This window comes from Oncorhynchus clarkii, chromosome 10 (genome assembly GCF_045791955.1).
Source record: "Oncorhynchus clarkii lewisi isolate Uvic-CL-2024 chromosome 10, UVic_Ocla_1.0, whole genome shotgun sequence".
Lineage (NCBI taxonomy): Eukaryota > Metazoa > Chordata > Actinopteri > Salmoniformes > Salmonidae > Oncorhynchus > Oncorhynchus clarkii.
This window is the reverse complement of record NC_092156.1, coordinates 40,619,506-40,636,788: the sequence shown is the minus strand read 5'-3', so window position 1 is coordinate 40,636,788 and position 17,283 is coordinate 40,619,506. Positions and strand designations below refer to the sequence as shown.

General features: G+C 45.1%; 1 protein-coding gene across 1 annotated transcript in view; it reads left to right on the top strand.

Annotated features, from left to right (window-relative positions):
- The window catches only part of LOC139418470 (roundabout homolog 2-like), a 120,204-nt gene that overhangs the window by 60,462 nt on the left and 42,459 nt on the right, over positions 1–17,283 (top strand). The window contains exons 7-8 of the mRNA XM_071167941.1: positions 4,228–4,352; positions 5,400–5,571. Coding sequence (XP_071024042.1) covers positions 4,228–4,352; positions 5,400–5,571 — 297 coding nt within the window. The remainder of the gene's footprint in view (positions 1–4,227; positions 4,353–5,399; positions 5,572–17,283) is intronic.

Genomic DNA, 17,283 nt, shown 5'->3' with positions numbered 1-17,283 from the left:
AGCTCAATAAATATTCCTAGACTTACAGTACCAGTCAAAATTTTGGACACACCTACTCACGCAAGGGTTTTTCTTTATTTTGACTACTTTCTACATTGTAGAATAATAGCGTATCAGGAATCAAGGTAAGACCCAAGTGCAGACTGTGTGAAGTAACAATGTTTATTGTAAGCACAGAGGCAGGCAAATGACAGGTCAGGGACAGGCAGAGTTCAGTAATCCAGAGTAGGAGCAAAGGTACAGGACGGCAGGCAGGCTCAGGGACAGGCAGAGTTCAGTAATCCAGAGGTGGAGCGAAGGTACAGGACGGCAGGCTCAGGGGTCAGGGACAGGCAGAGTTCAGTAATCCAGAGGTGGAGCAAAGGTACAGGACGGCAGGCAGGCTCAGGGTCAGGGTCAGGCAGAGTGGTCAGGCGGGCGGGTAAAGGGTCAGGACAGTCAAGGGTCAACAAAAAAAAAAAAAAGAAGAGAGGCAGGGAAAAGACAGGCGCTGACAGGACGACCGCTGGTAAGCTTGACAAACAAGACCAACTGGCACAGACAGACAGAAAACACAGGTATAAATACCCAGAGGATAAGTGGGGAAGATGGGCGACACCTGGAGGTGGTGGAGACAAGCACAAGGACAGGTGAAACGGATCAGGCCGTGACATAGTGAAGACATCAAAACTTTGAAATAACACATATGGAATCATGTAGTAACCAAAAAACTGTTAAACAAATCAAAATATAATTAAGCAATAAGGCCTGAGGGGGTGTAGTATATGGCCAATATATCACGACGCAAAGCGGAGTGCCTGGATACAGCCCTTAGCCGTGATATAAGCTCAGCAAAAAAATAAATGTCCCCTTTTCAGGACCCTGTCTTTCAAAGATAATTTGTAAAATTCCAAATAAGGTCACAGATCTTCATTGTAAAGGGTTTTAACACTATTGTCCATGCTTGTTCAATGAACCATAAACAATTAATGAGCATGCACCTGTGGAACGGTCGTTAAGACACTAACAGCTTACAGATGGTAGGCAATTAACGTCACATTTATGAAAACTTAGGACACTTTCTACTGACTCTGAAAAACACCAAAAGAAAGATGCTCAGAGTCCCTGCTCATCTGCATGAATGTGCCTTAGGCATGCTGCAAGGAGGCATAAGGACTGCAGATGTGGCCAGGGCATTAAATTGCAATGTCCGTACTGTGAGACAGCTGAAACAAGACGGACAGCTGATCGTCCTCGTAGTGGCTGATCACGTGTAACAACACCTGCACAGGATCGGTACATCTGAACATCACACCTGCGGGACAGGTACAGTGCTCAGACTGTCCACAATAGACCGACAGAGGCTGGACTGAGGGCTTGTAGGCCTGTTGTAAGGCAGGTCCTCACCAGATATCACCGGCAACAATGTCGCATATGGGCACAAATCCACCATCGCTGGACTGGCAAAAAGTGCTCTTCATTGACGAGTCAAGGTTTTGTCTCACCAGGGGTGATGGTCGGATTCGCGTTTAACGTTGAAGGAATGAGCATTACACCGAGGCCTGTACTCTGGAGCGGGATCGATTTGGAGGTCGAGGGACCGTCATGGTCTGGAGCGGTGTGTCACAGTATCATCGGTGTTACGCACGCCTCTATGAAGAGGGAACGCAACACGCTGCTACAACTAAACTCTGTGAAGTGAAAGAGGTATGGACTGTAGGTGCGAGTAAGGATGACAACAGGCAGAATGTGATACCGTTTACAAGGACTTTATTCCTTTACACGGTAATATGGGGAAAAGGGGGCTGGACGGAACCAAAGCAAAGAAAGTAAATCTCAAAGCCCCCCCCTCTCCTATCTTAACAACTGAGCTTGTTGTCATTGCAGGCAATCTCAATGCTGTGCGTTACAGGGAAGACATCCTCCTCCCTCATGTGGTACCCTTCCTGCAGGCTCATCCTGACATGACCCTCCAGAATGACAATGCCACCAGCCATACTGCTTGTTCTGTGGATGATTTCCTGCAAGACAGGAATGTCAGTTATCTGCCATGGCCAGCGAAGAGCCCGGATCTCAATCTCATTGAGCATGTTTGAGCACATCTGGGCCCTGTTTGATCGGCGGGTGAGGACTAGGGCCATTCCCCCCCAGAAATGTCTGGGAACTTGCAGGTGCCTTGGTGGAAGAGTGGGGTAACATCTCACAGCAAAAACTGGCAAATATGATGCGGTCCATGAGGAGAAGATGCATTGCAGTACTTAATTCAGCTGGTGGCCACACCAGATACTGTAACTGACTGTTACTTTAGATTTTAACTCGCCCTTTGTTCAGGGACACATTATTCAATTTCTGTTTGTCACATGTTTGTGGAACTTGTTCAGCTTATGCCTCGGTTGTTGAATCTTATGTTCATACAAATATTTACACATGCTTTTTTACATTTTTATTGACCATAAACCACAAACCCCCGAGGTGACTTATTGCTATTATAAACTGTATTACCAACATACTTAGAGCAGTAATTCCCGTGGTATATGGTCTGATATAGCACAGGTGTCAGCCAATCAGCATTCAGGGTTCGAACCACCCAGTTTATAATTTAGATTTTAGATTCTTCAAAGTAGCCACCCTTTTCCTTGACGACAGCTTTGCACACTCTTGGCATTCTCTCAACCAGCTTCATGAGGAATGCTTTTCCAACTGTCTTGAATGAGTTCCCACATTTGCTGAGCATCTGATGCAGCACTCCATCACTCTCCTTCTTGGTCAAATAGCCCTTACACAGCCTGGAGGTGTGTTTTGGGTCATTGTCCTGTTGAAAAACAAATGATAGTCCCACTAAGCGCAAACCAGATGGGATGGTGTATCACTGCAGAATGCTGTGGTAGCCATGCTGGTTAACTGGGCCTTGAATTCTAAATAAATTACTGACAGTGTCACTAGCAAAGCACCATCACACCTTCATACTTCACAGTGGATACCACGCATGCGGCGATCGTCCGTTTACCTACTCTGCGTCTCACAAAGACATGGCAGTTGGAACCAAAAACCTCACATTTGGACTCATCAGACCAAAGGACATATTTCCACCGGTCTACTGTCTATTCCACTTGTGTGTCTTGGCCCAAGCAAGTTTCTTCTGCTTTTTGGTATTTTAGTAGTGGTTTCTTGGCAGCAATTCAACCAGGAAGGCCTGATTCATGCAGTCTCCTCTGAACAGTTGATGTTGAGATGTGTCTGTAACTTGAACTCTGTGAAGCATTTATTTGGGCTGCAATCTGAGGTGCAGTTAACTCTAATGAACTTTTCCTCTGCAGCAGAGGTAACTCTGGGTCTTCCCGTGTCGGTCCTCATGAGAGTCAGTTTCATCATAGCGCTTGATGGTTTTTGCGGCTGCACTTGAAGCAACTTTCAAAGGTCTTGAAATGTTCCAGATTGACTGAACTTCATGTCTTACAGTATGATGGGCTCTCGTTTCTCTATGCTTATTTGAGCTGTTCTTGACATAATATGGTCTTTCACCAAATAGGGCTATCTTCTGTATACCACCCCTACCTCAAACTCAATAAGAAGGAAATAAATAATAAAGAAATTCCACAAATGAACTTTTAACAAGGCACACCTGTTAATTGAAATGCATGTAGCAGGTTGAGATAATGCCAAGAGTGTGCAAAGCTGTCATCAAGGCAAAGGGTGGCTACTTTGAAGAATCTCAAATATAAAATATTTTGTGGTGTGTCCAAACTTTTGACTGGTACTGTACATACACACCCATTAACACCTGCACACATTCACACCTGATTATTCAACATACTAATACATGCACATGTACCTCCTTAGTTTGAACCACCCAACCCTGCCCTCCATTTAGTTGTGTGTTGTTAAGTTAGTTGTAACCCCTCTGTTTCTCCAACTTGCTGGTCAAGATATTGTAGTTGATATGCAGTAGTTCTGATGTAGAGACTACAAGGGGAGAATGTATGTGCTCATGAGTTGGTTTCATTCATTCAGGTTTGTGGCCAGCAGGATGAATGGTCTGTATGGTCTGGTACCTGTAGTAATGTTTCTTCAGAGAGACTACTAGACACTCACCTGTTGCATGTTCCCTGTAGCCTGTAGCTTGTAGCCTGTAGCTGTAACCTGTTGCTTCCCTTGATTAGTTTTTGCACATAATCAGAACTGACTCTAAATATCTTCCTGCTGTGTTGTGGTGACAGTGGTTTCACTTCTCTGACCTTTGGTCTTCAGAGGCTCCCCAGTTTGTGGTGCGACCCCGGGACCAGATCGTGGCTCAGGGGCGCACAGCCACCTTCCCCTGTGAGACCAAGGGCAACCCCCAACCCACTGTGTTCTGGCAACGAGAGGGCAGCCAGGTAAGAAACACCTGTTTGAATAACGTGTGTTGAATGTCTGCATACTTGACTGTGCCTGCGTGTGTTAGCTCTTGCCTATGTGTGTTGGACTCTTCTTACGCACATGAACAAAAACAACCTTCTCCTAATTGTCTTAATTGAGACATGAAGGTTTGGTCCTGATTGGACTGTGGCTATGGTCATGGGACCAGAGGGGGCGGTCAGGACTCCCGTCCCCGTGACAGTCACATAATGAAGTGGCCATCAATCATCAGTCCACCCCGCATGCTCTGACCAGCCATTTCTTTCACAAGAAACAGCATTAATTTGCTACATTAGCGTCATTAGGCATAATGGGATTAGGCTAATGTCCTTGCCTTCCCCTCCGTTTGTCTGCTCTCAGGACGCGGAATGGGGAAAAATCTAATTTAAGCGATAGAGAGATCGAGATCTCAAGGCTATGAGTGGGCGGCAGTGAGGACTCACTCAATGTCAAGACCCCTACTGCAGGGCTTCATCACAGGCAGGGCTGACCGCCTCTCACCCACAGTGTAAATGACTAACCACCTTGAGCAGATAGAGGACCTTGACCCCTCTGCCCCCACACTTACTACTGAATTACACACACATTTCTAGGATAAGTGAGTGAATAGGAGCGCTAGTCAGTAATAAACACTGAGAATGGACATGGAGGAAAACAGAGTAAGGCTCCAGATGATTGGTTTGACTTGTTGGTGCTTTTTAGTCAATGCAGTGTGCTCTCGCATTGCACATGTGTGGTGTGTGGGACTACACTGTTATATAGCATTGTATTGCCAAGGATGACACTCACTGCAATTAAAACTCCCTCTGTTTAATTCCTGTCACTCTAAATGTCTCTCCTCTTCCTTCACATCTCTTATATAACTAACTGAATGTATTAACCATTTAGCACAGGACAGTTAACATGTACTATTCACCCTCGCTATTAACTGCAACATGTCAATTGTATCTCGCCATGTTTCCTGCTGGTTTTCTATTGGGCACAGGACAAAACACCATGTTAATGAGTCTCTCCTATCTTTCCAGGATCTGCTTTTCCCAAGCCAGCCAGCCCAGGGAGACAGCCGTGTGTCAGTGTCAGTCAGTGGAGAGCTGACCATCTCCTGTGTACAGCGCTCTGATGCAGGCTACTACACCTGCCAGGCCCTCACTGTGGCCGGCAGCATCCTGGCCAAGGCTCAGCTGGAGGTGGCAGACGGTGAGAGCACACAGCACGTATACACCGCGGACACACACACACACACACACACACACAAGACACTGCAGACACTGTGCACCTGCAGATGCATATCCTAACCAACAGACACCTGCAGAACCTTTGCCAACACAATTGTGCGCCTTGCCTGAGAACAATGCACAGCTAAATGCAAGCACACAAACACTGTAACGAACATGGGAGACAGAGAGCTGGTTTTAAGCGCAGGGCGCAGGAGGTGTTTATTGGTAAAGGACCACAGGAGGAGGCAGGTAGCTGGGTCCAGGGGCAGGCAGAAGGTCATACACAGTCCAAAAAGGCAACAGTACAGGCAGGGAAAAGCCTAGTAACGTTGTCCGGGAGATCATGCAATAGGTTGATCCGAATCCGAAAGGCTAAAGTACAGGCAGGGAATAGGGAAAATGCGTCGTTAGTGAGGCAGGCCAATACTATCATACATGGGAGGATTACATTTCGGGAAACACAGCACTCCGAATAAGAGTGTCACAAAAACAAACAATACCTCACAATGATGGGGTGCAAAGAACTGAACTAAGGAGTGTGTGATGATGACATACAGGTTTGTGAACAGGTGATCAGAATTCAGGTGATTGGGATCTAGAGAGTGAGCTGCGTTCAGGGGATCTATATGTTTGAGAGTGTGAGTTGGAAGCAGACGTTACACACACACACACTTGCTTGAAAACATTGACTGAAGGGCTGGCCATAAAATGCGTCTGTTTAATGCTTGGCACTTATCTTGGCTGAGATGTGATGTGCCAAACGCTGCAGGAGCTAATCGGTCAAATGCCTTCATCCATTTCATTAGCGTCTCACTGTGGGAAGTTGAACCATAGAGAGGCCATGAAAATCCTGAAAAGAGTGAAACTGTTCAGATGAAAACTCTCTCCCTGATGGAGTGTTACATTTACACTTCTCTCCTCCTCTCAAGGAGCATCATTATCTTAAGTGCTGAGGTATTGCCAGTTGGGAGCTGTTTGCCCTCCTCTCTCTCTGTCTCTCACTCTCTCTGTTTCTCTCTCTCGCTCTGTCTCTTTTCTCTTCCTTTCAATTAAGATTGTCCCATTGGGTTGCAAAACCCGGCTTTGAAACAGGTTATGACGTTTCGTCGACAGGTGTTTATGTTTTTGGACTCAACGGAGCAAACTTTGGAGTTGTCATTTAAAGTCAAGTATGACAACAGACTATGGCTTATGCTACTACGGATAGTCAACAGTGTTTTGAGTGTGGGGATGTTGGCCCTAAGCGACAGGCTTGCCCGAAAAGGGACAGGGCAGAGGGAGGGGCGCAGGCGGTCCTCGTAACGCCTGAGCCCACTGATGTAGGGAAAGGTGGGCCGAGAATGGTACAGCAGTCACAAGCGCCTGTTGCTGAGGAACAAGTTGTCCGTGTTGAGGGTACTGAGTTGCAGCTTGTGCCAGAGGGGAATATAGCGTCTGATGTGCAGCAGAAAAATATTGTTGTAGGAGGTAAGGATGGATCTGGGGAGCCATTTCCCCAGACTGGTGAAGAGATGCCCAGTATGAGTGATGGGGTTCAGGCAGAGCTAGTCTCCCAGGTAGTGGAGGAGATGTCCACTACAAGTAATGGGGTACAGGAGGGGGTTCAGGTGGAACTAGTCCTAGATCCCTGATTATTTATCCGTTATTCTACCAGGTAAGTTGACTGAGAACACATTCTCATTTGCAGCAACAACCTGGGGAATAGTTACAGGGGAGAGGAGGGGGATTAATGAGCCAATTGTAAACTGGGGATTATTAGGTGACCGTGATGGTTTGAGGGCCAGATTGGGAATTTAGCCAGGATAAGTGCCATGGGATCTTTAATGACCTCAGAGAGTCAGGACACCCTATTTAACATCCCATCCGAAAGACAGCACCATAAAAGGGGCAGTGTACCAATCACTGCCCTGGGGCATTGGGATATTTTTTTTAGACCAGAGGAAAGAGTGCCTCCTACTGGCCCTCCAACACCACTTCCAGCAGCATCTGGTCTCTCATCCAGGAACTGAGCAGGACCAACCCTGCTTAGCTTCAGAAGCAAGCCAGCAGTGGTATGCGGGGTGGTATGCTGCTGGCCCATTGATACAAATGGGGAGAGGGATGTGAGGGATCTGTGGCCTAAGTTTAAAATTATTTTGTTTAACTAGGCAAGTCAGTTAAGAACAAATTCTTATTTACAATGACAGCCTGGGAACAGTGGGTAAACTTTTCTAGCGCAGGCGTTCTGCTACCAGAACCCCTCGACAACATTCCGCTGAAAAGGCAGCGCGCGAAATTCAAAAATATTTGTTACAAATATTTTACTTTCACACATTAATAAGTCCAATACAGCAAATGAAAGATAAACATATTGTTAATCTACGCATCGTGTCCGATTTAAAAAATGTTAGGTCATAGCCAAGTCAAAAAAACACAGCCATTTTTCCAGCCAAAGATAGGTCACAAAAAGCTGAAATATAGATCAAATTAAGATGACACTTCATCAGATGACACTCATAGGACATCATGTTACACAATACATGTATGTTTTGTTCGATAATGTGCATATTTATATCCAAAAATCTCAGTTTACAGTGGCGCCTTACGTGCAGTAATGTTGTGATTCCAAAACATCCGGTGATTTTGCAGAAATACTCATAATAAACATTGATAAAAGATACAAGTGTTATTCACAGAATTAAAGATAGCCTTCTCCTTAATGCAACCGCTGTGTCAGATTTCATTTATGTCCAAATAGCCAATTGCGAGCACTTCTTCCAGACAAAAACTCGAAAAGTTCCTTACAGGTCGTAGAAACAAGTCAAACGATGTATGGAATCAATCGTTAGGATGTTTTTAACATAAAACATCAATAATGTTCCAACCAGAGAATTCCTATGTCTGAAGAAAAGCACTGGAACGAGATGTAACTCTGTCGGGAGCGCGCGTCACGAGCCTGAAAGACCACTGACCCAAACAGGTCTCATGAGCCCCTCCTTTATAGTAGTATTCTCATTCAAGTTTCTAAAAATGGTTGACATCTAGTGGAAACCGTAGGAAGTGCAACTGTATCCATATCCCACAGCCAAGCTTTGAAAAACTACAAACCTCAGATGTCCCACTTCCTGGTTGGATTTTTCTCAAGTTTTTGCCTACATATGAGTTCTGTTATACTCACAGACATCATTCAAACAGTTTTAGAAACTTCAGAGTGTTTTCTATCCCACACTAATAATAATATGCATATATTAGCATCTGAGACAGAGTAGGAGGCAGTTCACTCTGGGCATGCTATTCATCCAAAAGTGAAAACGCTGCCCCCTATCCCAGAATAATGTTTACTTGATAGCTACCTACACAAATAGCTAGCTAGAACAAAGTGTTAATAAGATAAATTCATTAAAAAGATTAAAAGCAATACAAATAAGTTCTCCACCTTGTCAGCTCGGGGATTTGATCTAGCAACCTTTCAGTTACTGGCCCAATTCTCTAACCACTTGGCTACCTGCCACTCCAGTTAAGGAGGATCAGGAGAAGGACATCTCTCCTGATATGATAGCAGCTGGCGACGACTCAATTTCGAATCTAGAGGAGGTAAATAGGTTCCTGGATCAGACTTTTGGGAAATCTGTCAAATTGGCAGATTTTTTTGATGTTGATAAGTTTGTGAGGTTAGCTGTGGTGGTACAGAAGATGGTAGGGTTAGTCCAGTTGAGTGTGAAGAAGCGTTTCCACTTGAATAATGTTGTTACTGCTGTCATGGCAGCAAAAGGTATTGGGGAAAGGTTAAGAGAAAATTAAAACAATGATGACGATCATGCCTCATATGGTGTTTTTTTCTCTTTGTCTGGTTTCTCTGTGGTTTCTTCTGCTTTTCCTTTCTCTTTGTTATATGGAGGTAATCTCAAAGATAATTCGTAAAAATCCAAATAACTTTGCACATCTTCACTGTAAAGGGTTTAAACACTGTTTCCCATGCTTGTTCAATGAATCATAAACAATTAATGAACATGCACCTGTGGAACGGTTGTTGAAATTAAGGTCACAGTTATGATCACTTAGAACACTAAAGAGGCCTTTCTACTGACTCTGAAAAACACCAAAAGAAAGATGCCTAGGGTCCCTGCTCATCTGCGTGAATGTACCTTAGGCATGCTGCAAGGAGGCATGAGGACTGCAGATGTGGCCAGGGCAATAAATTGCAATGTCAGTACTGTGAGATGCCTACAAATGCCCGAGTTACACCAGGAACACACAATCCCTCCATCAGTGCTGAGACTGTCCACAATAGGCTGAGAAAGACTGAGGGCTTGTAGGCCTGTTGTAAGGCAGGTCGTCACCAGACATAACCGGCAACAACGTCACCTATGGGCACAAACCCACCGTCGATGGACCAGACAGGACTGGCAAAAAGTGCTCTTCACTGACGAGTCAAGGTTTTGTCTCACCAGGTGTGATGGTCGGATTCGCGTTTATCGTCGAAGGAATGAGCGTTACACCGAGGCCTGTACTCTGGAGCGGGATCGATTTGGAGGTGGATGGTCCGTCATGGTCTGGGGCGGTGTGTCACAGCATCGTCGGACTGAGCTTGTTGTCATTGCTGGCAATCTCAATGCTGTGCGTTACAGGGAAGACATCCTCCTCCCTCATGTGGTACCCTTCCTGCAAGCTCATCCTGACATGACCCTCCAGCATGACAATGCCAACAGCCATACTGCTCGTTCTGTGCGTGGTTTCCTGAATAACAGGAATGTCAGTGTTCTGCCATGGCCAGCGAAGAGCCCGGATCTCAATCCCATTGAGCACATCTGGGACCTGTTAGATCAGAGGGTGAGGGCTAGGGCCATTCCCCCCCAGAAATGTCTGGGAACTTGCAGGTGCCTTGGTGGAAGAGTGGGGTAACATCTCACAGCAAGAACTGGCAAATCTGGTGCAGTCCATGAGGAGGAGATGCACTGCAGTACTAATGCAGCTGGTGGCCACACCAGATACTGACTGTTTCGTTCAGGGACACATTATTCCATTTATGTTAGTAAATGTTTATGTCCAGTTTATGTCTCAGTTGTTGAATCTTGTTATGTTCATACAAATATTTACACATGTCAAGTTTGCAGAAAATAAATGCAGTTGACAGTGAGAAGACGTTTATTTTTTTGCTGAGTTCACCAAAGGTAGGTTCTCTCAATATTTATGGGGACATGGGAAGGAATAAGTGGGCTTGGGTATTAGAAGTAATAAAACAGAAAAGGCTTAATGTAGTTTTTTTACAGAATCATTGTGATGAGGCTAACGCGATTGACTGGGATATGTGGTGGGAGGGGCAGCATATACTAATTTCAGTGCTGGGGTGGCAATTTTGTTTTCTTCAGGCTTAGGGGTGACTGTGGTATCTACAACAGAGATTGTCAATGGTTGGGTTTTATTGGTCAAGGCAGATATTATGTTATTTTCTTAATCTTTTGTTATGTTTATGCTCCCAGACTTCCGGCGCCGACAGAGATGGCCGCCTCGCTTCGCGTTCCTAGGAAACTATGCAGTTTTTTGTTTTTTTACCTGTTATTTCTTACATTGGTACCCCAGGTCATCTTAGGTTTCATTACATACAGTCGAGAAGAACTACTGAACATAAGAGCAGCGTCAACTCACCATCAGTACGACCAAGAATATGACTTTCGCGAAGCGGATCCTGTGTTCTGCTTTTTACCCAGGACAACGGAATGGATCCCAGCCGGCGACCCAAAGAAACGACTTCGTAAAAGGGGGAAACGAAGCGGTCTTCTGGTCAGACTCCGGAGACGGGCACATCGTGCACCACTCCCTAGCATTCTTCTCGCCAATGTCCAGTCTCTTGACAACAAGGTTGATGAAATCCGAGCAAGGGTAGCATTCCAGAGGGACATCAGAGACTGTAACGTTCATTGCTTCACGGAAACATGGCTCACTGGTGAGACGCTATCGGAGTCGGTGCAGCCAGCTGGTTTCTCCACGCATCGCGCCGACAGAAACAAACATCTTTCTGGTAAGAAGAGGGGCGGGGGCGTATGCTTCATGGTTAACGTGACGTGGTGTGGCCACAACAACATACAGGAAATCAAGTCTTTCTGTTCACCTGATTTAGAATTCCTCACAATCAAATGTCAACCGCATTATCTACCAAGGGAATTCTCTTCGATTATAATCACAGCCGTATATATTCCCCCCCAAGCAGACACATCGATGGCTCTGAACGAACTTTATTTGACTCTTTGCAAACTGGAATTCATATATCCGGAGGCTGCATTCATTGTAGCTGGGGATTTTAACAAGGCTAATCTGAAAACAAGACTCCCTAAATTCCAACCAGGGCTGGAAAAACCTTGGATCATTGCTATTCTTTCTTCCGCGACGCATATAAGGCCCTGCCCCGCTCTCCTTTCGGAAAAGCGGACCACGACTCCATTTTGTTGATCCCTGCCTACAGACAGAAACTAAAACAAGAAGCTCCCGCGCTGAGGTCTGTTCAACGCTGGTCCGACCAATCTGATTCCACACTCCAAGACTGCTTCCATCACGTGGACTGGGATATGTTTCGTATTGCGTCAGACAACAGCATTGACGAATACGCTGATTCGGTGAGCGAGTTCATTAGAACGTGCGTTGAAGATGTCGTTCCCATAGCAATGATTAAAACATTCCCAAACCAGAAACCGTGGATTGATGGCAGCATTCGCGTGAAACTGAAAGCGCGAACCACTGCTTTTAATCAGGGCAAGGTGACCGGAAACATGACCGAATACAAACAGTGTAACTATTCCCTCCGCAAGGCAATCAAACAAGCTAAGCGTCTGTATAGAGACAAAGTAGAATCTCAATTCAACGGCTCAGACACAAGAGGTATGTGGCAGGGTCTACAGTCAATCACGGATTACAAAAAGAAAACCAGCCCGGTCACGGACCAGGATGTCTTGCTCCCAGGCAGACTAAATAACTTTTTTGCCCGCTTTGAGGACAATACAGTGCCACTGACACGGCCTGCAACTAAAACATGCGGACTCTCCTTCACTGCAGCCGACGTGAGGAAAACATTTAAACATGTCAACCCTCGCAAGGCTGCAGGCCCAGACGGCATCCCCAGCCGCGCCCTCAGAGCATGCGCAGACCAGCTGGCTGCTGTGTTTACGGACATATTCAATCAATCCCTATCCCAGTCTGTTGTTCCCACATGCTTCAAGAGGGCCACCATTGTTCCTGTTCCCAAGAAAGCTAAGGTAACTGAGCTAAACGACTACCGCCCCGTAGCACTCACTTCCGTCATCATGAAGTGCTTTGAGAGACTAGTCAAGGACCATATCACCTCCACCCTACCTGACACCCTAGACCCATTCCAATTTGCTTTACCGCCCAAATAGGTCCACAGACGATGCAATCTCAACCACACTGCACACTGCCCTAACCCATCTGGACAAGAGGAATACCTATGTGAGAATGCTGTTCATCGACTACAGCTCGGCATTTAACACCATAGTGCCCTCCAAGCTCGTCATCAAGCTCGAGACCCTGGGTCTCGACCCCGCCCTGTGCAACTGGGTACTGGACTTCCTGACGGGCCGCCCCCAGGTGGTGAGGGTAGGCAACAACATCTCCACCCCGCTGATCCTCAACACTGGGGCCCCACAAGGGTGCGTTCTGAGCCCTCTCCTGTACTCCCTGTTCACCCACGACTGCGTGGCCACGCACGCCTCCAACTCAATCATCACGTTTGCGGACGACACAACAGTGGTAGGCTTGATTACCAACAAAGACGAGACGGCCTACAGGGAGGAAGTGAGGGCCCTCGGAGTGTGCTGTCAGGAAAATAACCTCACACTCAACGTCAACAAAACTAAGGAGATGATTGTGGACTTCATGCAACAGCAGAGGGAACACCCCCCTATCCACATCGATGGAACAGTAGTGGAGAGGGTAGTAAGTTTTAAGTTCCTCGGCGTACACATCACAGACAAACTGAATTGGTCCACCCACACAGACAGCATTGTGAAGAAGGCGCAGCAGCGCCTCTTCAACCTCAGGAGGCTGAAGAAATGTGGCTTGTCACCAAAAGCACTCACAAACTTCTACAGATGCACAATCGAGAGCATCCTGTCGGGCTGTATCACCGCCTGGTACGGCAACTGCTCCGCCCACAACCGTAAGGCTCTCCAGAGGGTAGTGAGGTCTGCACAACGCATCACCGGGGGAAAACTACCTGCCCTCCAGGACACCTACACCACCCGATGTCACAGGAAGGCCATAAAGATCATCAAGGACAACAACCACCCGAGCCACTGCCTGTTCACCCCGCTATCATCCAGAAGGCGAGGTCAGTACAGGTGCATCAAAGCTGGGACCGAGAGGCTGAAACAGCTTCTATCTCAAGGCCATCAGACTGTTAAACAGCCACCACTAACATTGAGAGGCTGCTGCCACTTTAATAATGGGAATTGATGGGAAATGATGTAAAATATATCACTAGCCACTTTAAACAATGCTACCTAATATAATGTTTACATACCCTACATTATTCATCTCATATGTATACGTATATAGTGTACTCTATATCATCTACTGCATCTTTATGTAATATATGTATCACTAGCCACTTTAACTATGTCACTTTGTTTACATACTCATCTCATATGTATATACTGCACTCAATACCATCTACTGTATCTTGCCTATGCTGCTCTGTACCATCACTCATTCATATATCTTTATGTACATATTCTTTATCCCCTTACACTTGTGTCTGTCTATAAGGTAGTAGTTTTGGAATTGTTAGCTAGATTACTTGTTGGTTATTACTGCATTGTCGGAACTAGAAGCACAAGCATTTCGCTACACTCGCATTAACATCTGCTAACCATGTGTATGTGACAAATAAATTTGATTTGATTTGATAATGAGGGTACAGGGCGTATTGCTGTATTTGATGAAATAAAGGAAACCTTAAGAGAGTGTGACCAAGAGGGGTGTATGTTTTAAGGGGGGACTGGAACTGTACAGTGGATTTTACTCTTGATCGCACTGCTGAAGAACCTCACCTGCGGTCAGCTATTTGCCTGTCTGGTTTATTAACTGAGTTTGAGCTTTCTGATGTGTGGAGAGTAAGGAATGCGAAAGTTAGGCAGTACACATGGCTAAACGTTAATGAAGGTGGTGTCAGTGCAGCAAGTTTAGACAGGTTGTATGTATCTGAGCAATACTGTAGTAGGGTTGGAAGATTAGACAGGTTGTATGTATCTGATCACTACTCTAGTAGGGTTGGAAGATTAGACAGGTTGTATGTATCTGAGCAATACTGTAGTAGGGTTGGAAGATTAGACAGGTTGTATGTATCTGAGCAATACTGTAGTAGGGTTGGAAGATTAGACAGGTTGTATGTATCTGATCACTACTCTAGTAGGGTTGGAAGATTAGACAGGTTGTATGTATCTGAGCACTACTGTAGTAGGGTTGGAAGATTAGACAGGTTGTATGTATCTGAGCACTACTGTAGTAGGGTTGGAAGATTAGACAGGTTGTATGTATCTGAGCAATACTGTAGTAGGGTTGGAAGATTAGACAGGTTGTATGTATCTGAGCACTACTGCAGTAGGGTTGGAAGATTAGACAGGTTGTATGTATCTGATCACTACTCTAGTAGGGTTGGAAGATTAGACAGGTTGTATGTATCTGAGCACTACTGTAGTAGGGTTGGAAGATTAGACAGGTTGTATGTATCTGATCACTACTCTAGTAGGGTTGGAAGATTAGACAGGTTGTATGTATCTGAGCAATACTGTAGTAGGGTTGGAAGATTAGACAGGTTGTATGTATCTGAGCACTACTGCAGTAGGGTTGGAAGATTAGACAGGTTGTATGTATCTGAGCAATACTGTAGTAGGGTTGGAAGATTAGACAGGTTGTATGTATCTGAGCAATACTGTAGTAGGGTTGGAAGATTAGACAGGTTGTATGTATCTGAGCACTACTGTAGTAGGGTTGGAAGATTAGACAGGTTGTATGTATCTGAGCAATACTGTAGTAGGGTTGGAAGATTAGACAGGTTGTATGTATCTGAGCACTACTGCAGTAGGGTTGGAAGATTAGACAGGTTGTATGTATCTGAGCAATACTGTAGTAGGGTTGGAAGATTAGACAGGTTGTATGTATCTGAGCACTACTGCAGTAGGGTTGGAAGATTAGACAGGTTGTATGTATCTGAGCAATACTGTAGTAGGGTTGGAAGATTAGACAGGTTGTATGTATCTGAGCAATACTGTAGTAGGGTTGGAAGATTAGACAGGTTGTATGTATCTGAGCAATACTGTAGTAGGGTTGGAAGATTAGACAGGTTGTATGTATCTGAGCACTACTGTAGTAGGGTTGGAAGATTAGACAGGTTGTATGTATCTGAGCAATACTGTAGTAGGGTTGGAAGATTAGACAGGTTGTATGTATCTGAGCAATACTGTAGTAGGGTTGGAAGATTAGACAGGTTGTATGTATCTGAGCACTACTGTAGTAGGCTTGGAAGGTTAGACAGGTTGTATGTATCTGAGCACTACTGTAGTAGGGTTGGAAGATTAGACAGGTTGTATGTATCTGAGCACTACTGTAGTAGGGTTGGAAGATTAGGCAGGTTGTATGTATCTGAGCACTACTGTAGTAGGGTTGGAAGATTAGACAGGTTGTATGTATCTGAGCACTACTGCAGTAGGGTTGGAAGATTAGACAGGTTGTATGTATCTGATCACTACTGTAGTAGGGTTGGAAGATTAGACAGGTTGTATGTATCTGAGCACTACTGTAGAAGGGTTGGAAGATTAGACAGGTTGTATGTATCTGAGCACTACTGCAGTAGGGTTGGAAGATTAGACAGGTTGTATGTATCTGAGCAATACTGTAGTAGGGTTGGAAGATTAGACAGGTTGTATGTATCTGAGCAATACTGTAGTAGGGTTGGAAGATTAGACAGGTTGTATGTATCTGAGCAATACTGTAGTAGGGTTGGAAGATTAGACAGGTTGTATGTATCTGAGCACTACTGTAGTAGGGTTGGAAGATTAGACAGGTTGTATGTATCTGAGCACTACTGTAGTAGGGTTGGAAGATTAGACAGGTTGTATGTATCTGAGCACTACTGTAGTAGGGTTGGAAGGTTAGACAGGTTGTATGTATCTGAGCACTACTGTAGTAGGGTTGGAAGGTTAGACAGGTTGTATGTATCTGAGCACTACTGTAGTAGGGTTGGAAGGTTAGACATTACTCCTGTGGGTTTCTCTGATCACCATATTGTGACTTGTCCTGTTCACAAAGGTCATCACCTTATTGGTATTTTAATGTTAAGATGTTACATGATGTGAAGTTTTGGGAAACGGTTTTGTTGTTTTGGGAAAAATGGAAGGTTATTCAAATTGAATTTTGAGTCCTCGAGTAAATGGTTGGGAAGGCCCAAATACATGTGTTTTGTCAACAGTGTCTCGTATTGAAGTTAAAGAGACTGAACAGGACATCAAACCTTTTGAATTGAAGTTGCTCACTCAGAATGACCCCGGACTAGTCATGAACTTACAGGACAAGAGACATGAACTGAGGTCGTTTTTAGATGAAAGAGTGAGTGAAAGGTGCCTTGATTAGGTCTTGCTTTGCTACCCTCAAGGATATGGATTCACCTAGCGTTTTTTTTTTTATACCTAGGACAGTCTACATTGCA